The 23,244-nt window shown below is 42.2% G+C and overlaps 1 protein-coding gene and 1 non-coding gene across 2 annotated transcripts; one reads left to right on the top strand and one right to left on the bottom strand.

Annotated features, from left to right (window-relative positions):
• Positions 1 to 16,980: 16,980 nt before the first annotated feature.
• On the bottom strand, positions 16,981 to 19,675 carry Gzmc (granzyme C). Its single transcript, NM_134332.3, has 5 exons — positions 19,548 to 19,675; positions 18,891 to 19,041; positions 18,297 to 18,432; positions 17,822 to 18,082; positions 16,981 to 17,239 (listed from the first exon to the last, which is right to left on the bottom strand). Exons 1-5 carry the CDS (start codon positions 19,600 to 19,602, stop codon positions 17,096 to 17,098), a joined length of 747 nt encoding a protein of 248 aa, NP_599159.1. The 5' UTR covers positions 19,603 to 19,675; the 3' UTR covers positions 16,981 to 17,095.
• Positions 19,676 to 21,679: 2,004 nt separating this feature from the next.
• On the top strand, positions 21,680 to 21,808 carry LOC120097244 (small nucleolar RNA SNORA17). Its single transcript, XR_015639202.1, has one exon. It is a non-coding gene; the product is annotated as a small nucleolar RNA SNORA17 (small nucleolar RNA).
• The last annotated feature ends 1,436 nt before the right edge of the window (positions 21,809 to 23,244 follow it).

Below are 23,244 nucleotides of genomic sequence, written 5' to 3' on the forward strand. Positions count from 1 at the left end.
CACCAGTGGAAGGGGAAGCCCTGGGTTCTGCTAAGACTGAACCCCCAGTGAACTAGACTGTTGGGGGGAGGGCGGCAATGGGGGGAGGGTTGGGAGGGGAACAACCATAAGGAAGGGGAGGGGGGAGGGGGATGTTTGCCCGGAAACCGGGAAAGGGAATAACACTCGAAATGTATATAAGAAATACTCAAGTTAATAATAAAAAAAAAAAAAAAAAAAAAAAAACGAGGTTGCTGAAGGTCTTTGCAACCCCATAGGAAGAACAACAATATCAACCAACCAGAGCCCCCAGAGCTCCAGGGAAGTAAACCACCAACCAAAGAGTACACATGGAGTGACCCATGGCTCCAGCTGCATATTTAGTAGAGGATGGTCTTGTAGGGCATCACATGGAGGAGAGGCCTTTGGTCCTATGAAGGCCTGATGTCCCAGTGTAGGGGAATTCCAGGGTAGGGAGGCAGGAGGGAGTGGGTTGGTAAATGGGGGAGCATTCTCATGGAGGCAGAGGGTGGGGAGATGGGATGGGGAGTATCTTGGAGGGGAAACTAGGAAAGGAGATAGCATTTGAAATATGAATAAAGAAAATATTCAATAAAAGAACAGAAAATTAAAAAAATATGAACTATGTATGTATGTGTATATCTGTGTGTCTATGTGCAGATGCATGCCCATGAATGAATGCAGGTGCACACAGAAGCCAGAAGAGAGTAATAAAACCCCTGGAGCATGAGTGGCAGATGGTTAGGAGTTTTCTTAGAGATGTTCAGAAGTCAAATTGTGTCCTTCATAAACGAAGTAAGAGCTCTTAGTTCTGATTTGGTTCTTCAGCCTAGTCATAGTCTTTATTTTAGTGGATGAAAATTTTGCTTTCTGAAAACAATGACCAGTTGCAGACAGACAGTGATGACTGAGCAGATTGAAAATTATCCCACTCTGGAAGGGGTGTCTATAAAATAACTCAGTGTTTTCATAGATGATCCCTTCTTTCATTTAATTTGTTTTGCTTTTTATTTTAATTTAATATTTTTAACTAGGCAGTAATTAAAGTGATGATTTCCATAAATCACCTACATTTTGCATTTTATTTTCATTTCTGATTTTCAGTGTTTTGTAATCCATTTGCTTTAATTAAGTCACAGGATGAAAAATGTTGACTATTAACCATCTATATTTAGCTTGAGATATTGAATACAGTGAATAATTATTTTATCCGTTCATTAAAAAAAACAATAAAATACAAATTTGAATCTAAAAAGTAGGGCTCTTCTAACTTGGAGAGTTATTATATATGGTGTTAATTACATGTTGGTTCATACTGTTTTTGAATGGAAAATTATACAGATTTAAGGTTTAAAAATATGAAGTTAAAAGAATAAGTTTCAAAATTCAGACTCAGGGCTAAACACTGTGAAAAGCAAGTCCAGGCAGCCCCACCCTGCCACTAGGACTAACAGACCATAAAGATAAAGAAAAGGAATGCAGGAACCAGCCCGAGTTATCAGGACTGACCCAAACCATCTGGCAGAAAGGCACCTCCCCCAGCTTACTCAGAGTCACACCTTAACCAGATGTCCTTCAAACCCTGATACGCCCCTAGCTACTAAAATCCTGTACGCTCCAGTCAATACGTACTCTCCTGCTGTGCTGTAATCTCACTGCCATGTTTAAATGAGCCAATCACTTATAGCCACGCCAGAAATTAGCCAATTGTGTGTAACCGCGCCAAACCCCCTAGCCTTCCCTATATAAACCCCTGACTTTTGAGCTTCGGGGTCAACACCTCTGTCTCCTGTGCAGGATACATGTTGACCCGGAGATCCCCATAATAGATCTCCGTAATAAACCTCGCCTTTGCTTATTACATCCAAAATGGTATCTCTGTGACTGGGGTCCACGATTTCCCGCGACTTTAGAAAGGGTCTCTCTTCGGGGATCATTCATTTTAATTTTTTCTATTAAAGGAATTGTTGAATGTGACAAATTCTCAATATAAGGATTAAAAATAAATATATTAATAACTAAAAGACAGGAAATACAAACTTTTAGAAGGAAACAAAGGGAAAACCTTTCAAGCTATTGAGAAAGGCAAGAATTTTTAAAACAAAACACCAAAAGCAAAAGAATTAACATAGGTATCAACAGGCCAGACTAATTGAATTAAACATGCTGTGTAGCAAAAGAAACAATCATGGCTGACTCCTGACAGGAAGCCAAGGAGCGAGTTGTTCTGTCCAAGATGTCTCAGCTGTCCCAGTCTTGTGCTGGAGTTCCTGAGGATTCCTAGAGATCTGCTGCTCTCATCTGTGATGGGGTCCTGAAGAAGTGGGTTCTCCAACCAAGGAATGAAACCTTAGCAACAGGATAGATGGAGCCAGAAAAGAAGGGACAAGCAGGCAAAACCAAACCTTCCTTTCTCTGTGTCCTTTTATGTGAGCTGTCACTAGAAGGGCTGACCCAAATTTAGGGTCCATTGTCCATGTCAAATAACCTAATCAAGACTGGTTTGCCAAGCTGTTTGGGCTTGGTTACTTCCAAATACAGTCAAGATGACAACCAAGATTAGACATCACAGACTTAACCAAAACTAACAAAGAATTTCAGAAATTAAGCACCAAAGAAATAAAACTGCCAATCCAGATATGGGCAAATGAATGAAATAGAAAATTTCAAGAGGAAAGAAGGAAGGAAAGAAAGAAAATCAATTTGGAGATTGGTCAAAAATCAAAAATTGAAATACCATAGGACCCAGCTATTTTATTCCTAGAAATATACCCAGAGATCTCAGTACACTATCTCAGAGGTATTTGTACCCCCATATTTATTAATGAATTATTCACTACACCAAATAATTGGAATCCACCTAGTTTTCCATCAACATATTAATGGATAGTGAAAATTGGATACACACACTCACAGGTGTGCGTGTGAGTGTGTGTGTGTGTGTGTGTGTGTGTGTGTGTGTGTGTGAGTGAGTGAATATTACTCAACTCTAAAGATAAAATGAAGTTAAAATTTGCAGGTAAATGAATAGATTTAGGGTGTATAATATTAAAATGTATTGAATATTTTTGCATCAAAGTTTATAAAACATATTGGTCTGAGGTTCACTTTTTTGTTGAGTCTTGCTGTGGTTTAGGTATCCGGGTGACTATGGCTTCATGGCATGAGTCTCACAGTATTCCTTCTGTTTCTATTTTGGGGAATAGTTTGAAGAGTATTGGAAGTAGCTCTTCTTTGAATGTCTGCTAGAATTCTGCACTAAAACCATCTGGCCCTGGGCTTTTCTTGGTTGGGAGACATTTGATTACTATTTCTATTTCTTTGGGTGTTATAGGGCTGTTTAAATAATTTCCTTGATTGATTTAACTTTGATACATGACATCTGTCTAGTAAATCATCATTTTGTTAACATTTTTTAATTTTGTGGAGTACGGGCTTTTGAAATAGGACCTAACAATTCTTTCAATTTCCTCAGTTTCTGTTTTCTGTCTCTCTTTTCATTTCTGATTTTGCTTATTTGGATACTGTCTGTCTTTTGGTTCGCTTGGCTAAGAGTTTTGTATCTTATTGATTTTCTCAAAGAACCAGCTTTTGGTTTCCTTGGTTCTTTGTATTGTTTTCATTGTTTCCAACTGATTTCTGCCCCGATTTTGATTATTTCCTCCTTTCTACTCCTGTTTGGTGTGTTTGCTTCATTTATTTATAGAGCTTTCAATATAAATCACTTGTATGATAACATTCTAATTTCTTCATGAAGGGACTCAGTGCGATGAAGTTTCCTTTTAGAACTGCTTTTATTGTGTCCCATAAATTTGGGGATGTTTGCCTTAATTTCGATTGAATTCTAGAAAGACTTTAATTACTTTATTTCTTCCTGACCCAGAGATCATTGAGTAGAATTATTCACTTTTGATGAGTGTGTAGGCTTTCTGGTGTTTCTCTTTTTATTGAAGTCCAGCTTCAGTTCATGGTGACCTGAAGAATAAACACAAAAATGTAGTACATCTGCACAATGAAATACTATTCAGATATTAAAAACAAAGACATCGTGAATTTTGTAGGCAAATGGATGGAATTTGAGAATATCATACCAAGTGTGGCAAGCAAATCCCCAAAAGACAAGCATGGTATGTACTCACTTATAAGTAAATATTAGCCATAAAATACAGGCTACCCATGCTACACTCCACAGACGCAAGGAAGGAAAACAAAAAGGAAGGCACAGTGAGGAAGTTTGAATCTCACTTAAAAATGAAAATAAATTTCCCATAAGAGGCAGAGGGAGGGAGAGCACTGGGTGAGAGAGTAGATTGGGAGGGAAATTGCGATGGTCAGGATCAGTTGTGGGGAGGGGCAGGAGAGATGGCTATCTGGCTAAGAGAATAAATTCAAATCTTCATCCAGCAGGGGTGGTGAGGTAGGGAGGGCATCTTCAGGATGTGATAGAGACCTGGGATAAGGGAGGCACCTGAGTCAGTGGCTTAGCTGTGACACACAGCACTGGTGATATGGAACCTGAAGAGGACACCTTAGGTAGACAAGCAGGAACCCCAGTGAAGCTATAGGAACACCAAACCACCCACAAAATTTTCAACTCAAAATAAAATTGTCTACAAGAAATTCGGGGATGGGGGATGGAGCAGAGATGGGGGTAAAGCCAAGCAATAGCTGGCAAAGCTTGAGATCCATCTGTTGAGGTTTGGTCTTGCTGTCTATTGCAATGATATGTATGGGTCCCCAAGACCTGAAGCTGGATATAGACCTGTGACCCTGCGCCCTGAGTTATTTCTGAGTGGTAAATCAAGAAGCCAATACCCAATAGCTGGCCAGAAGAGACATAGGTGGTGTTTAGGTTTCCCTAGTTTGGAGTCAGAAGAGAACCAGGAGCAGAAGAAGATGCAAGAGGAGGAAGGAGAATCTGCCATGGGTTAAGAGTTAGTAAAGCTGGCCCCGAGGGCTAGTCAATTAGAGTTAAGAGCAGCCCAGATGAAATAGAGTAATAACTTGGGGTTATCAGTAGAAAAATAGATTCTATTAGCATAGAGGGTAGGTATCTGCCCAGCTCCTGTGCTCTTAAAGCTTATTGTAAATATAAAGACTATGTGTGTGCTTTACCTTGGTGCTGAATGGTGAAAGGCATGATAGAAACCCTGGGACAGGATTAAAAAAATTTTTTACAACCTATTGGTGCTTCAATGTCTGCCAAAATTCACTTTTTAAAAAGAAATTATTTTCAGATTCTCAAGTGGAAAACACACACTGTCCCTTTAAGACTAGGAGGCAGTCCAGCTCACTGCTCCCAAACACACTGGGAGAGAGAGCTCACTGCCTGGACAAGTGGGCACTCCTGAGACTGCAGAGCAGAAGAGACTACCAACACTGCCCACCCCTGCCCACATCCGGGGCACAAGCTGAAACTGTATATGGCCTCTGGGTTCCCTTGGATAAGGGCACAGGAACAGCAAGTCCGCCATGTCTGAGACACCGCCCGAATCTGAAGGGAGCGACCAGATAAACAGTTCTCTGCACCCAAATCCCTTGGGAGGGAGAGCTAAACCTTCAGAGAGGCAGACACGGCTGGGAAACCAGAAGAGACTACACTCTGCCCACATCTCTGACTCCAGAGGAAAACACCAAACGCCATCTAGAACCCTGGTGCACAGAAGCTCCTGGAAAGGGCGGCGCAGATCTTCCTAGTTGCTGCCCCCGCGGAGCGCTCATAAGCAACACCCCATGAGCAAACTTGAGCCTCGGGACCACAGGTAAGACAAACCTTCCTGCTCCAAGCAACCTGCCTGGTGAACTCAAGACACAGGCCCACAGGAACAGCTGAAGACCTGGACATAGGAAAAACTACACGCCCGAAAGCAGAACACTCTGTTCCCATAACTGGCTGAAAGTAAACAGGAAAACAGGTCTACAGCACTCCTGACACACAGGCTTATAGGACAGTCTAGCCACTGTCAGAAATAGCAGAACAAAGTAACACTAGAGATAATCTGATGGCGAGAGGCAAGCGCAGGAACCCAAGCAACAGAAACCAAGACTACATGGCAGCACTGGAGCCCAATTCTCCCACCAAAGCAAACACGGAATATCCAAACACACCAGAAAACCAAGATCTAGTTTCAAAATCATATTTGATCATGATGCTGGAGGACTTCAAGAAAGACATGAAGAACTCCCTTAGAGAAACACAGGAAAACATAAATAAACAAGTAGAACCATACAGAGAGGAGTCACAAAATCCCTGAAAGAATTCCAGGAAAACATAAATAAACAAGTAGAAGCATATAGAGAGGGATCACAAAAATCCCTGAAAGAATTCCAGGAAAACACAATCAAACAATTGAAGGAATTAAAAATGGAAATAGAAGCAATCAAGAAAGAACACATGGAAACAACCCTGGATATAGAAAACCAAAGGAAGACAAAAGGAGCCGTAGATACAAGTATCAACAACAGAATACAAGAGATAGAAGAGAGAATCTCAGGAGCAGAGGATTCCATAGAAATCATCGACTCGACTGTCAAAGATAATGTAAAGCGGAACAAGCTGCTGATCCAAAACATACAGGAAATCCAGGACTCAGTGAGAAAATCAAGCCTAAGGATAATAGTTATAGAAGAGAGTGAAGACTCCCAGCTCAAAGGACCAGTAAATATCTTCAACAAAATCATAGAAGAAAACTTCCCTAACCTAAAAAAGAGATACCCATAGGCATACAAGAAGCCTACAGAACTCTAAATAGATTGGACCAGAAAAGATACACCTCCAGACACATATAGTCAAAACACCAAACCCACAAAATAAAGAAAGAATATTAAAAGCAGTAAGGGAAAAAGGTCAAGTAATATATGAAGGCAGACCTATCAGAATCACACCAGACTTTTCGCCAGACACTATGAAAGCCATAAGATCCTGGACAGATGTCATACAGACCCTAAGAGAACACAAATGCCAGCCCAGGTTACTGTATCCTGCAAAACTCTCAATTAACGTAGATGGAGAAACCAAGATATTCCATGACAAAACCAAATTTACACAACATCTTTCTACAAATCCAGCCTTACAAAGGAAATAAAGGGTAAAGCCCAACATAAGGAGGCAAGCTACACCCTAGAAAAAGCAAGAAACTAATCGCCTTGGCAACAAAACAAAGAGAAGAAAAGCACACAAACATAACCTCACATCCAAATATGAATATAACAGGAAGCAATAATCACTATTCCTTAATATCTCTCAACATCAATGGTCTCAACTCCCCAATAAAAAGGCATAGATTAACAAACTGGATATGCAATGAGGACCCTGATTTCTGCTGCCTACAGGAAACACACCTCAGAGACAAAGACAGACACTACCTCAGAGTGAAAGGCTGGAAAACAACTTTCCAAGCAAATGGTCAGAAGAAGCAAGCTGGAGTAGCCATTCTAATGTCGAATGAAATCAATTTTCAACTAAAAGTCATCAAAAAAGATAAGGAAGGACACTTCATATTCATCAAAAGAAAAATCCACCAAGATGAACTCTCAATCCTAAATATCTATGCCCCAAATACATGGGCACCTACATACATAAAAGAAACCTTACTAAAGCTCAAAACACACATTGCATCTCACACAATAATACTAGGAGATTTAAACACCCCACTCTCATCAATGGACAGATCATGGAAACAGAAATTAAACAGAGATGTAGACAGACTAAGAGAAGTCATGAACCAAATGGATTTAACAGATAATTATAGAACATTCTATCCTAAAGCAAAAGGATATACATTCTTCTCAGCTCCTCATGGTACTTTCTCCAAAATTGGCCATATAATTGGTCAAAAAATCGGCCTCAACAGGTACAGAAAGATAGAAATAATCCCATGCGTGCTATCAGACCACCACAGCCTAAAGCTGGTCTTCAATAACAATAAGGGAAGAACGCCCACATATACATGGAAGTTGAACAATGCTCTACTCAATGATAACCTGGTCAAGGAAGAAATAAAGAAAGAAATGAAAGACTTCTTAGAATTTAATGAAAATGAAGGTACAACATACCCAAACTTATGGGACACAATGAAAGCTGTGCTAAGAGGAAAACTCATAGCTCTGAGTGCCTGCAGAAAGAAACAGGAGAGAGCATATGTCGGCAGCTTGACAGCACACCTAAAAGCTCTAGAACAAAAAGGAGCAAATACACCCAGGAGGAGTAGAAGACAGGAAATAATCAAACTCAGAGCTGAAATCAACCAAGTAGAAACAAAAAGGACCATAGAAAGAATCAACAGAACCAAACAATTTTTCTTTGAGAAAATCAACAAGATAGATAAACACATAGCCAGACTAATGACAGGACACAGAGAGAGTGTACAAATTAACAAAATCAGAAATGAAAAGGGAGACATAACTACAGAATCAGAGGAAATTCAAAAAATCATCAGAACCTCCTACAAAAGCCTATATTCAACAAAACTTGAAAATCTGCAGAAAATGGACAATTTCCTAGACAGATACCAGGTACCGAAGATAAATCAGGAACAGATAAACTATTTAAACAACCCCATAACTCCTAAGGAAATAGAAGCAGTCATTAAAGGTCTTCCAACCAAAAAGAGCCCAGGTACAGACAGGTTTACTGCAGAATTCTACCAGACCTTCATAGAAGACCTCCTACCAATACTATCCAAACTATTCCACAAAATTGAAACAGATTGAGCACTACCAAATTCCTTCTATGAAGCCACAATTACTCGTTTTTTTAAGATTTATTTATTTAATGTATGTGAGTACACTCTAGCTGTCTTCAGACACACGAGAAGAGGGCATCAAATCTCTTTACAATTGGTTGTGAGCCTCCATGTGGTTGCTGGGAACTGAACTCAGGACCTCTGGAAGAACAGTCAGTGCTCTTAAACCCTGAGCCATCTCTCCAGCCCCCACAATTACTCTTATACCTAAACCACACAAAGACCCAACAAAGAAAGAGACTTCAGACCAATTTCCCTTATGAATATCGACACAAAAATACTCAATAAAATTCTGGCAAACCAAATTCAAGAGCATATCAAAACAATCATCCACCATGATCAAGGAGGCTTCATCCCAGGCATGCAGGGATGGTTTAATATTTGGAAAACCATCAACGTGATCCATTATATAAACAAACTGAAAGAACAAAACCACATGATCATGCCATTAGATGCTGAGAAAGCATTTGACAAAATTCAACACCCCTTCATGATAAAAGTCCTGGAAAGAATAGGAATTCAAGGCCCCTACCTAAACATAGTAAAAGCCATATACAGCAAACCAGTTGCTAACATTAAACTAAATGGAGAGAAACTTGAAGCAATCCCACTAAAATCAGGGACTAGACAAGGCTGCCCACTCTCTCCCTACTTACTCAATATAGTTCTTGAAGTTCTAGCCAGAGCAATCAGACAACAAAAGGAGGTCAAGGGGATACAGATCGGAAAAGAAGAAGTCAAAATATCACTATTTGCAGATGATATGATAGTATATTTAAGTGATCCCAAAAGTTCCACCAGACAACTACTAAAGCTGATAAACAACCTCAGCAAAGTGGCTGGGTATAAAATTAACTCAAATAAATCAGTAGCCTTTCTCTACACAAAAGAGAAAAAAGCCGAGAAAGAAATTAGGGAAAAGACACCCTTCATAATAGTCCCAAATAATATAAAGTACCTCAGTGTGACTCTAACCAAGCAAGTAAAAGATCTGTACAATAAGAACTGAAGAAAGAAATTGAAGAAGACCTCAGAAGATGGAAAGATCTCCCATGCTCATGGATTGACAGGATTAATATAGTAAAAATGGCCATTTCACCAAAAGCAATCTACAGATTAAATGCAATCCCCATCAAAATACCAATCCAATTCTTCAAAGAGGTACACAGAACAATTTGCAAGTTCATCTGGAATAACAAAACCCCAGGATAGCTAAAGCTATCCTCAACAATAAAAGGACTTCAGGTGGAATCACTATCCCTGAACTCAAGCAGTACTACAGAGCAACCGTGATAAAAACTGCATGGTGTTGGTACAGAGACAGACAGATAGACCAGTGGAGTAGAATTGAAGACCCAGAAATGAACCCACACACCTATGGTAACTTGATTTTTGACAAAGGAGCCAAAACCATCCAATGGAAAAAAGATAGCATTTTCAGCAAATGGTGCTGGTTCAACAAGAGGACACATGTAGAAGAATGCAGATTGATCCATGCTTATCACCCAGTACAAAGCTTAAGTCCAAGTGCATCAAGGACCTCCACATCAAACCAGATACACTCAAACTAATAGAAAAAAAAACTAGGGCAGCATCTCAAACACATGGGCACTGGAGAAAATTTCCTGAACAAAACACCAATGGCTTATGCTCTAAGATCAAGAATCGACAAATGGGATCTCATAAAACTGCAAAGTTTCTGTAAGGCAAGGGACACTGTGGTTAGGACAAAAGGGCAACCAACAGATTGGGAAAAGATCTTTACCAATCCTACAACAGATAGAGGCCTTATATCCAAAATATACAAAGAACTCAAGAAGTTAGACCGCAGGGAGACAAATAGCCCTATTTAAAATGGGGTTCACAGCTAAACAAAGAATTCACAGCTGAGGAATGCCGAATGGCTGAGGAAAAACCTAAAGAAATGTTCAACATCTTTAGTCATAAGGGAAATGCAAATCAAAACAACCCTGAGATTTCACCTCACACCAGTGAGAATGGCTAAGATAAAAAACTCGGGTGACAGCAAATGCTGGCGAGGATGTGGAGAAAGAGGAACACTACTCTATCATTGGTGGGATTGCAGACTGGTACAACCACTCTGTAAATCAGTCTGGAGATTCCTCAGAAACTTGGACATTGAACTACCTCAGGACCCAGCTATACCTCTCTTGGGCATATACCCAAAAGATGCCCAAACATATAACAAAGACACGTGCTCCACTATATTCATAGCAGCCTTATTTATAATAGCCAGAAGCTGGAAAGAACCCAGATGCCCTTCAACAGAGGAATGGATACAGAAAATGTGGTACATCTGCACAATGGAGTATTACTCAGCTATCAAAAACAATGCCTTTATGAAATTCATAGACAAATGGTTGGAACTGGAAAATATCATCCTGAGCGAGGTAACCCAATCACAGAAAAACATACATGGTATGCGCTCATTGATAAGTGGCTATTAGCCCAAATGCTTGAATTACCCTAGATGCATAGAATACATGAAACTCAAGACGGATGATCAAAATGTGAATGCTTCACTCCTTCTTTAAAAGGTGAACAAGAGTACCCTTCGCAGGGAATAGAAAGGCAAAGATTAAAAGAGACACAGAAGGAAAACCCATTCAGAGCCTGCCCCACATGTGGCCCATACATATACAGCCACCCAATTAGACAAGATGGATGAAGCAAAGAAGTGCAGGCAGACAGGAGCCGGATGTAGATCTCTCCTGAGAGACACAGCCAGAATACAGCAAATACAGAGGCAAACGCCAGCAGCAAACCACTGAACTGAGAACAGGACCCCCGTTGAAGGAATCAGAGAAAGAACTGGAAGAGCTTGAAGGAGCTCGAGACCCCTTATGAACAACAATGCCAAGCAACCAGAGCTTCCAGGGACTAAGCCACTACCTAAAGACTATACATGGACTGACCCTGGACTCTGACCTCATAGGTAGCAATGAATATCCTAGTAGGATCATCAGTGGAAGGGGAAGCCCTTGGACCTGCTAAGACTGAACCCCCAGTGAACGTGATTGTTGGGGGGAGGGGGGCAATGAGGGGAGGGTGGGGAGGGGAACACCCATAAAGAAGGGGAGGGGGAGGGGTTAGGGGGATGTTTGCCCGGAAAACGGGAAAGGGAATAACACTCAAAATGTAAATAAGAAATACTCAAGTTAATAAAAAAAAATGGCAACATCTTGAAAAAAAAAAGAAAAGAAAAGAAAGTGAATAAGACACTACATAGTGCCACAGAGCCAAAGTCATCTACCACAGGAAAATAAAATTTCTTACAGTACTTTCAAAACTTCATCTGCTAAGGAATCAAAAGTCCCAAGCAAAGCATAATAAAATTATTGGCATCCAACTCATGGCCCGCTTAGGACTTACATACAGATTGAAAGTCAGACCTGTCTTTCAGTATTAGCTCTTTTACATATCCTCTGGGTGCCGTGAAAAACGTCATGTTTGTTGAAACTTGTATCTTTTTATCTATGAATAATATGTAGAAATACTATAAGAGCCTGAAAAACAAAGTTTAAGAAAGGATAAGTGTTCTAGTACTACAATATTTTTGACAAATTTCTAAATTTGTCTGTGGAGTGACCATGCATTTATGATTTGAAAATGTTTTACATCAATGATTTAAACAATTTTTAGCTTTATGAGTTTAGAATTTCTATCATAATTTTCAATTTCAATATTGGAATTTCCTACTAAGTCCACCCCACAAGAGAAGGCATAACAATATATTTAAAAACCAGTCTAATTGCAGGAAGAGTGAATATGAAGTAAAGAGTAAACTGCAATAAAGAGTATTAAATGTGAAGTGTCTCGTACCTTTAACAAGGAGACATGCTTGACAAAGACCCATGACTTACTTTCTAAGATAATGAGTTCCTTAGGAAGCCCTTTCTGAATCCAGAATTCATTGTCTGAATAAGCAGGTCAGGGTTCCCAGTTGATACTATTCTTGCAAAACTAGTTCAAACAAAAAAGCAAGTGAGTGTGTGTGTGTGTGTGTGTGTGTGTGTGTGTGTGTCTGCATGTATGTACATTCATATTTGACGTCAGGGAAGTGAACATGAGGAGAAACACTAGAGGAAGAGTCACAGTGGGTTGAGACTTCAAGGACTAGTTTCCAAGGGTTCTTCACTGACCTGCAGTGTTAGAATGCTATCAATACACTACAGACACATGACATTGCAAAGGAGCATAATATTTTGGCAAAAGAAAGAAAAACAAATCCTAACTGTGATAATTTATCAAACGCATAAACATAAATCTTCTGAACCAGAACTTCTGAACCAGTTCTGTTTCTCAACAGAAGAGGAGAGCCTGTGATTAGGGGAAGAGACTGTCTGGGGAGATAAGAGAGTATGTGGGGTGGGTCTGTATTGAGGCCAGATGCCCATGTCCTCCTCTCTCAGCCTGTGTGTGGAATACTGACTGTGGCTAAAGGTGTCCTGTATAACTGCAGGGTTAGCACCCAGCACCTGACAAGCCCTTATCAGAAGGCGTTGTAAAGAGACTCCAGACAAGCAGCTTTCAATCATTTATTTTTTGCCCCTACTTCTTGCTCCAGAAATGGGACAAAAGTTCAAATTTAAAGCATAACTTTGCATTTTTAAAATCATTTGTCAAATTGTACTTGCTTGATCCATTAATATAGATAACGTACTACTTCTATTAATAAAAGATGTTAAATAACTAAAAAAAATAAGACTAGGAGGCAGGGAGAATTGTTTTATTAGTTTCATGTTTTTCCCCAACCCCAAGGGGATTCCGGTCTAGGGCAAAATCAGTGCTAATTTGTAGTCCCTGTTGCTGAGGTTCATAGCATAAACTAAGACCCACCTGCACTCCACAAACCGAACCAAACAGCACTAAGTGGCAGGCTCAGACTTCAGCCTGAGGTGTTACCAAATGATGTTCTTTGCTAAGGCTGATATTGAAGGTCTATCCTCCTATCTCAGCCCACAAAGAGTTAGAATGACAGGTAAATATCACCATACCTAACTCAGAAGCCAAAACAATTGAACGTAATCATCTTTAGAGGGATGATGTGTCTGCACACACCTTTGGTTTGGAAACCATGGATTACAGCTAATAGGGAGACAGTTTTGGCTTAAAGGATAAACTATTTCGAGTAGACCAGCAGCCTTATCCTGCAGACAGTTGTCATTCTGCTGTTGCTGTTTTCCTCCTGGGCAATCCCATTATGCATTCAGGCCAGCCAGCCCTGAGCAATATGGCAAATGACCCCTTTCCTGTGAGTCTTTCCTGACCATGTTGGGTGAAAGCATGTGATTTTTTACCTTTGTATCACTGGTTAAAGAACACTATGAAGGCAACTTCTAGGAGATTGTCTAGCACTCATAGCTCCAAAAGCATATGAATCAATCTCAGTTAGGGGCATGGCAAAAAGTGGCAGACATAGAGCAGGGAGCTGAGGGGCTTAAACAACTTACTGTAAACACAGAGAGAGAGAGAGAGAGAGAGAGAGAGAGAGAGAGAGAGAGAGAGAGAGAGAGAGAGAGAGAGGCTTGAGAATGGTTTGGAGTTTCAAAACCTCAAACCCCCAGCAATGTTCTGCAAGGTCTATTCCCTAAACCTCTCCAAATAGCACCCACAACTGCAAACCAAGTGTTCAAATACATGAGCCTATGGGGCTCCCTGAAATATTCACCAAATAAAGGTAGGTTGGGACAAAAATAGAGACCAGAAGCTGTGTATTATCTAAGTCCGTAGAAAAATGCTGCTTGCAGATGATGAACTAGGGACAGAGCAAAGGAAGAATAGCAGTATATTACTTCCAAGAACAAACCAGGAAAACCTTGAGGAGTTTGCATCTGGACTGTGTCCTTCAGGGGTATCTTACAATCCTCTCTTGCTGTCATGGGACTGCAATGGCCTGGTAGAGCAGAGAATTTGGGTCTTGATCAGTTGAAGCATTTTCTTGCCTAGGTTCAGCTGGATCAGCACAGAGATGTTAAGGGAGGACAATGTCCTCTTTTGCCAATGGTAAGGATAGAGAGATCTGAAGCAGGCTGTGTTTAAGGCATTTACCTGTGTCTGAGTCAACTCAAGTGTGTGCTCATGGGCATCAAAGCCAGCTGGCTTTGCATAGCTTTAAACATGCAACTGTGGGAGGAAACAGGGGTCTGAGCATGGGCTCATCCTGTGTGTGGGATGCCAGGAAGTTACTGACTATAGAGTAGATGACACTTATAGGTAACTGTGTCTCGATAGCCAGGGAATCCTAGGCTCAGTTCAGGTTCTATCCTAGCATGTTTGACGCTGGCTCAACTACAACCCTTTTGTAGAAATATTTTATCTCCTTCTTAAAGGTACACGATTGTGATTTTCAAAGTTATTTTCAGCCAAAGAACCACTGCCTCAAAGTAATATAGCACCTACATTGAATACATATTTGTCTGTATGACTTTCAAACATGCATTGTTCTTTGATTCTATATCCGTCTTTGCTTTTGTCGTCAACAAAGGAGCTAGGTCCATAGAGTGTCTACAGGGCAAAGATTGGTTTCCAGTTTCCTTTCAAACTGTGTGGCACTAACTTCTCTTCCTACATACATGCATGCCTTTGGAGGTTATGGGATCCAAAGGGACATTCTACTGCATCTCACAGGAGAATGTATCACTGTGACTAGTAGGAATGCGGAGAGACATTAAGCTGTAGCTACAAGTCATGTCATCTCTGACGTTTCTGGTGATACAAGACCCTAAGGCTGCATGGGGTTTTCATTTTGCTTAAGTTAAATAAAGCACCTTTTAGTGGACTAATGGGGATCTGCTTTCTTCTGACTTCCAAGAGATGGATTATAGGTATGAGCCCGGAGCCTCACAGCTTGCACTTCTTAGCAATGTGAAGCCAACAGAGGGAGGCTTTTTTAACACAAAGGCACACATTCTTCCTACAACCTCAAGCCAAGACCTGCCTAACATGGAGAGAAGCCCAGGACATCTTGCACACTGTGGACACAGCACTCTCTGTGAGTTTCTCAACAGTAGACTTACTTCTCCATCCCAAGGTTGATTATTTAACAGCCTCCTTGATTCACACTCATTTCTGCTTGTGAATTATGCTTTTGCCCATGTGCATCTCTTACGACTTAAACCTGCACATTTGTCATGTATGTTCTCTTTAAATAAACATACCAAGGCTTTCCCAGCTGTGTGGTTGTCTAGCAATGGCCACCTCCCCTAGGGAAAAACACTGCTTTTCTCTGTAGCTTCCCACTAGAAGCTAAGTGACTGAAGTTATTTCCAAACCTCACACCCTTCTGTGATGACTCATGAAGAAGTAGAATTTTCTAGTTCTTTCAACCTTTGGGATATAAAACATAGATGTGGTTCAGATGATTTTAGCCTAGAGGCAGCAGTGACTGAGATGAAGAAGCTCAGAGGGACCCATGGTGCTGAACCACCCTGTTGCTGTGGATAATGAATACACAGGAGGGAACGGAGCTGATTGGGATGGGCTTCATTAGGCCTAGGCATTGGTGGGAGTTGGAGTACAGGTTTTGGGGAGAGACACTGAAGTCCTGGTCTCCATGGACCCTCTGTGATCTCACTTCTGGTCTGGGCTTTTGGGAGAACCCTCTCTAAGAGGGGGCAAGCTGGTCTGTCAACACAGGGCTGAGGCCCTAATGGACTAAATCACATGCAGCATTGAGTGTCCTTAGTAGGGGGAAGAGGTAGGACCTGCTCAGACCCCCATGGACTTTAAACCACAGAAGTTTCTAGATTTAGCTGACTGGGAATGAAAGAGATGGGGTGGAGCTGGGAGGGCAGAGAAAGCCTGGCCTTGTTTCCAGATGGGGATAGAAAATCCAAGAGTTGTCCCTTAATGGTAAAGCTATGGGAGAGAGTCACCCAGGAAGGCCCATCTACCAGTGACTTCAGCTATCTCTTCTGTGTCTCACAGACAACCAAGCTTTCCCTCTCATGTTTTCCATATGACATAGAGGAGGTAGCAGGTGACCCTGAGCCCCAAGACAGGAGACACCCAACTTTTTTTCTTGATGGTACTCACTTTAGACCTGTCACAACGGCAGGCACTAGAGAGACCTGGAAAAGAAAAATGAGCTGAGCATTGGACTTGCATGGGCTTTGAATAGATGCATGTATGGAGACGGGGCAAGTGGACCGCAAAAATGTGCTGTTGGCCACCCTAACAGAGTTGTTCCCTGTGAATGGACATGAAACCAATCTTTCCAGTCAGAAAAAAGTGCTTTATTCAGTTGCTGCCATCTGTCCTAGAGCACTCCTGGACTCAGCTATAGGGAAGATGGTTAGTCAGGAAATGATCCATGCTGCTTCTTGTATTTAGCTGTTTTTCATAGTTTTCTTTATCCAGGATAAAAAGCTTAAAACTCTCGTGAAGACCTGTGGAGCTGATCCATCAGTTTTCCCGTAGGAGACAATGCCTGCAGCTGCCTTTTTACACACAAGAGGCCCTCCAGAATCTTCCTGTAAATTGAGGGGGCACACGGTGAGCTGTTGTTCATCCTCTCTCATGTTACAGCTCCTCCCAGAGAAGCACAGCTTTTAAGTTCTGCTTGTGGGAGGTCAAAGGGCAGGCCTGGGGCCCCTGGCCTTCTCACATGTGACTGGACATGGTTAGGGCTGCAACTCTCTCCTGAGGCCACCCCCTGCCCTTTTCCCAGGTCTATGATCCACTCTCTGTGAAGGTGTGTGTGACTCTTGTCTCCAGGCCATCAAGGACATAGACTCACAGCATGTAGGGGAAGCCCATAGACAAAGTATGTGTCTGCTCAGAGGAGACATCTGGCCATGGTTATGACACACTCAGGAGTCCAACTTTCTAAAGCCTGAGCCTTCAGTCAAGTGTTGTTTTGTACACACATCCTTTTATACAATCTATGTTCAACAAAGCCTGCAAGTTAACTCTGGGTCCCTAGTTCATTACTGGTTCCTACTGTTACCAGAGAGAAAGATAATAGCCAGTGAGTCTCTTTAGGTTTGATTCTATAGGCCCCCAGATTCCTTTCCCCTCCAACTGAGCCCAGAGTTGAAGGCAATCCAACTTACCTCAAAGGAAGCTCCCTTGGTCTTTGAGTCTCCCACACATATCTCACTCGCTTTGATGTAAGAACGTTGGAACTGGGACTCACAGACCCGATCCTTCTGTACTGTCAGCTCAACCTCCCGCAGTGTGTTGGGGAATTCCCCCTGTGGGGTTATCTTTCCCCAGCCAGCCATGTAGCACACATCTCCTGGCTTCACATGGGCATTGCGCCTGGGCAGGTTGAGAGGCCTCACAGCGCTAGTCCTCTTGGCACTTCTCACCAGCTGATAGACAAGAGACAGAAGAAAGCAGCTCAACCAAGAGGCTGGCGCTCTGGGTCACATTGAAACTCAGGGTGGAAGGAGGGAAGAAGTAAGATGAGAGAAGGAGGGCAGGGAGAAGTCCTGCACCAAACAGAGCACAGTCACCAGGGCTGGGATGAGGAGTGAGGACTGAAGGCTGTGTGGAGGTATGGGGTGTGAGAATGGCAGGTCTCACCTTTAATAGCATGATGTCATTGGAACGTTTATCAGGATTATAGGCAGGGTGGGGAGTGGCGTTTGCCACAGGGATAATCTGCTGTGTCTTCTCTTTAGCCTTGATGTTGTGGGCCCCCAGTGTGACTGTCATTGATCTGTGAATAGAGCAGAATGTGAAGGGGAGATGGAGAGTCAGAGCCAATGCAGTCCAGGAGCTGCAAAGGCAAGATAGGCAGGGTGGGATTCCAGCTGCAGGGACCTGAGGACACAGGAGTGCCTCAGGGTTTGACCTCCTGCTCTCTGATTCTCAAGAACATAAGATTCCTGGGGGCGACCTCTTGTATCTAGGCAATATTCTGAGATTTGCATCGACTTTTAATGTGAACTTTCAAACTCAACCACTGCTTTCGTTTACCAGTGTAATTGATCAACTCTTACTTTTACTCTTACTGCTTGCTGTAACCACTCACCCTTTTACCTCAAATGTGCCTCTTGTCAGACATCAATTTTCACAATCCTGCCTTCTAGTGAGAACTCACAGGGAGCTTCTACAATAGAGCACAGAAGCTCCTGTGTGTGTCTGAGAAAATGTGGGCTGGCTGCTTCTCCTCACCTTCCTCTGCAGTGAGCAGCCGTCAGCACGAAGTTGTCTCTCACCAGGAAGCCTCCGCAGAACGTCTTCTTCCCGTTATCATTGAGAAACTCAAAATATGCCATGTAGGGGCGGGAATGCGGACTGACCTCATTGCCTCCGATGATCTCCTCTGAAAGAAAAGCCTAGAATATTTGGTGTCTGGGAGTAATATTTGAGGTCAGGAGGGTAGACCTGGGGGGTGGGGGTGGGTGATTGAAAATGGAGTCTGCAGTTCCCCAAGGCTTTTGAAGACTGGATTCATTGCACATCAAATAATCATGGCTGAATATTAAATCTCATTAAAGCTCCCCTTTCCCTAGTCTGAAGTCAAAGTAATGATGTACATTTTTGTATCTTTGCATTCTCTGCCACATCTCTTTCTAAGGATGATCCAGTCTCCAGGTGATAGGAAAAAGCAGGAGAACTAGTGCCAACTAAGTTTTCTGAAAGCATCTCCATTCTTCAGACCTTGTTGGAAATCAGGCCAGTGTCAGATTTCCACGTCTGGTTTGGTATGGAACCTTACGTTCAGAAATCTCTTGGGTTCAGTGTCAGGACAATCCCTGACCACTGCTGGGCAGAAAGGCAGCAGAGGTTGTCTGGAGTGGCACGTCCGGGATAGGGGTGTTCACTCACCTGCTCTGGCTCCAAGAGGCAGAAGTAGGGTCAGGAGTATCAGGACTGGTGGCATCTTCCCAGCAAGGCTGTTCAGATTGGAGGAGGGCAGAGCAGACACAGCCCTTGGATGGAGATGAACGATGTGTGGGCTCAGGGATCTCACAGGCATTTTAAACATATGCACCTCTGCTTCTGATCAGCGTCATATTACTTAAGGAAGCTTTGTGGTTTGGTTAAAAATGACGCTGTCACCACATTGACCTCCTATGTGCTAAACTGGGATAAAGACCAAAAATGTACAAGGTTGGAGGGTGTGGTTAAGTAGGCCTGAGACCTCAGGATGTCCATCGTGACTGGATGGAGACACAAGTGTGTCCTTTTCTAACTCTTACACCCTTTTACATTCCGGTAAGATTTTGCTTGTTCTCTGTTTTTTTCTTTTTTCCTTTTTCTCTTTCTGTCTTTCTTTCTTTCTTTCCTAAAACAATACTGACACACAATTTATCTTAACAGCAGTTATAATACTGCTCTTACTCACTGTTAAACACACAGTAACAGCGCTTAATGAGAGTTCATGCTGCAATGCAGAACATCATCTTATTAATATTTGGGACTATTGACCATGCTGTAGAACATTTTCATAAATTAATCTTAACTCTAACTCTCATGAAACTCCTAGGAAGTCACAAGAGAAAATGTAAAGGCAAGTGTTTGTCTCATATACCATGACCATGTGTTACTGTCATACATAGTTAATTGTGTGTGTGTGTGTGTGTGTGTGTGTGTGTGTGTGTGTGTGTGTGTACATCCAGAAAACCACAGAGCTACCAGATCCTGCTTTCTTATCACTGCTTCATGGATTTCAGATACTTTTGAACTTTCTCCTCTCATATTTTGGGACCAAGAAAGGCTGTTTTGTCTTAGTTATGGGTTAAAGTCTTTAGTCTTTATGCAATTAAAAGTATTAATTGCCTAAAGATTAGTCATCTGGTCCATGGATATGCAACATTTTGGCTTCTCTGCTCCACATTGAATGGCATTTGGGGATGCACACTGCTTACACAAGCTCTAATGAATGTTGATTGTTTACCCTGAAAGGGACTGTGTATAAGTGATACAATTTGTGCACACACAGATAAGCAACAAAAGCCTACAGAATAAAATAATCTTAATTATATGAGAGTCCATTTGGAGAGAATCTTTTAAAACCGTGAAGCAGGGTCCATGTTTCTGTTATCTGAAAACCTGTAAGTAATAACATTTATTTTGGTTTGCTTTTATCATACTAACAAAGGAGGACAAAAGGATCAGGGTGGATATTCTATGTTGCTTTTAAAAACAAATGTATCACTCTATGACTTGATGGACATAGCTCTGATCTTAGTAAATTTTTAAGCCAGAGGAGCTGAAGTTACAAGCGGTGATGAGCTATCAACATGACGGTCTAAAAATGTGGCATATACTGTTAAGACTTCTGAGCCCTGTGTGCAGTCACTTGTGCTCAGTTCTTGAGACTAGTTGCTCACAAGTGTATGTGCTGTGAAAAAGTGGTGGCATGAATACAGTGTGATGCTATTGTATGAGCATCTGTGCCTGAAAAAGACCCATAACAGCCTCATAAAAGTCATGAAGGAACATGATAAAAATACTTTTAATTTGAAGGAAGGATTATAGTTCTATGCATCCCATTTGAAGGACCAAAAAGGGACTTATAAAAATACCAAGCTACTGACAATATTTCTGGACATCTTGAAATATGATTTTAAATTCTCATGTTAAGTGTCAAAGCAAGGCTACATCACTGTTCACAAAACTCCATTCTGCTGGGTTGATATGTGTATATTTAATTGGGTTTAATTTGAGCTCACCATAATTCCTTCTTCACCTGGAACATTCATGGCAAGTTGAATTTCACCTTGAAGATGAACTGAGTAGTTAAATACACTAGAAAGTTAAAGTGGCAATTAAGTTTTCATTGTGAAGTCTGTCCCAGATTTTTTTTATATTGTGGTAAGTAACTTGATATGGCTGCCAGAGTGTCCTCGGCTTGGCCATCCTACTGAAATGAGAATGATGTCACCAGAGTCAGCCCAGTCACTCCTTGGAAATTTCATATATACACCAAAGATTTTTTAAAAAGTTTCCTGCTTGCTGCCCTTAGAGCCATTGTAGATGTGGCTGCTCTTTCACATGTACATCAGTAGGTGGCAGAGAGGAGAGGGACTATGTCCACACTCACTGTTCTGACCTATGAATATCTAAATGATTAATGTAACATTCCCTACAGAAAGGAAGCCTAAGACCACCTCCAGTACAGCACCAAGGGTCCAGACAGAGAGTTAGCCTGAGATGAACACCAGTCTGGCAACATGCAGGCCTAGAAGGGGGCAGATGACCCATGTGTGGCACCATAATGCATGAGCAGTGCGCAGCTCTCCTGAGACTACTCCTGGATGACCCAAGACACTCACAGACCATGGGCACTACTAAGAAAAACAAGTAAGTAGTGAAGAAATGAAAGAAAAGAGAAACAGAAAGATGTGAGCACAATGAAGAAAAGCAGAACTGAAGACTCAAGGTAGTGAGAAACAGCCTCTTGTAGATACCTGGTGATGCCACCTGATGAGCACAGAGCCTGTGCTGGCACTGGGGGGCACATCTGGGTCCATGGCGCTGCAGTAGCAGGGTTCTGTTACCATCAAAGGCCAGGTGGATGTCCTTGGTCTGGGCTGCTACCCAGGGATATTTCGTTGTCTGAAGACTGTACAGAGCTGGTTCTACCCCTCACCTGGGCATGATGGGAGAACTGACCCTAGAGGCATGGGAGCAGGAGAGCAGACCTCACCCTCCTGCTGCAGTACTCAGGAGAGCTGAGCTGAACACAATTACAGGAGTTGTGAGGGATCTGGCCCTGAGGATGCAAGCGTGGAAGATCTGGCTCTATCACTCATTTTTCTGTGGTGAAATGAATGAATGAAGGATACCTTTCTTCCCCCTCACCCCTCACCACTTGTGGCAGGTGCAAGAACCAGCTCTCGGGTCATTAGGGTAGGAGAGGTAGCCCTCCCTACCTCCTAACCTGCTACAGCACTCTGGAAAGCAAACCTTGAATTCACCTGGGCAGCACAGGAGAGCTAGTCCTGGATATATGATTTCAGGAGAGCCAACTGCAGGACTTGAGTACAGACGAGCTGGCTCTGCCTTTGGCTGCTGGACAGTGGTGCTGGTGAGGGAGAGACACCCTTTCCCCTCCCTTAACCCTCCCATTTATGGCAGACCAAAGAGCTGGCCATATCCCTCATTGGCAGCACCCTGAGCAGACCCTGTACCTCACCTGGGCAGAAGGGTAAAGCTGCCCCCGATTGCAGGGTTTGCAAGTGAGCTGGAATGAAGGACATGAAAGCTGAGAGCCAGCAGGCTGACCATCTCAGATGCCTCTCAGGCCCAGATTCAGGGCTTTGAATTGACCTGTCCCAACATCAATGAACTGCCTGAGTACATGAAGAGGCTGTCCTACAGACCTAAAACTATAGGATCTCCATGATGCAGGGCAGGAACAGAGTATCTGAGAGAAGTCCCAGTGAGATTCCAGTATTAATAGAGTAGCAGAAACCAGAGGCTTCATACCAGACCAATGAGTCATTGCAATGAACGCTTACAAGTAAAGAGGTGTACAAAAGGGTAAACTGTAGGACACACTGCAGCACACTACAGA

This window comes from Rattus norvegicus, chromosome 15, assembly GCF_021556685.1.
Source record: "Rattus norvegicus strain SHRSP/BbbUtx chromosome 15, alternate assembly SHRSP_T2T, whole genome shotgun sequence".
Taxonomy (NCBI): domain Eukaryota; kingdom Metazoa; phylum Chordata; class Mammalia; order Rodentia; family Muridae; genus Rattus; species Rattus norvegicus.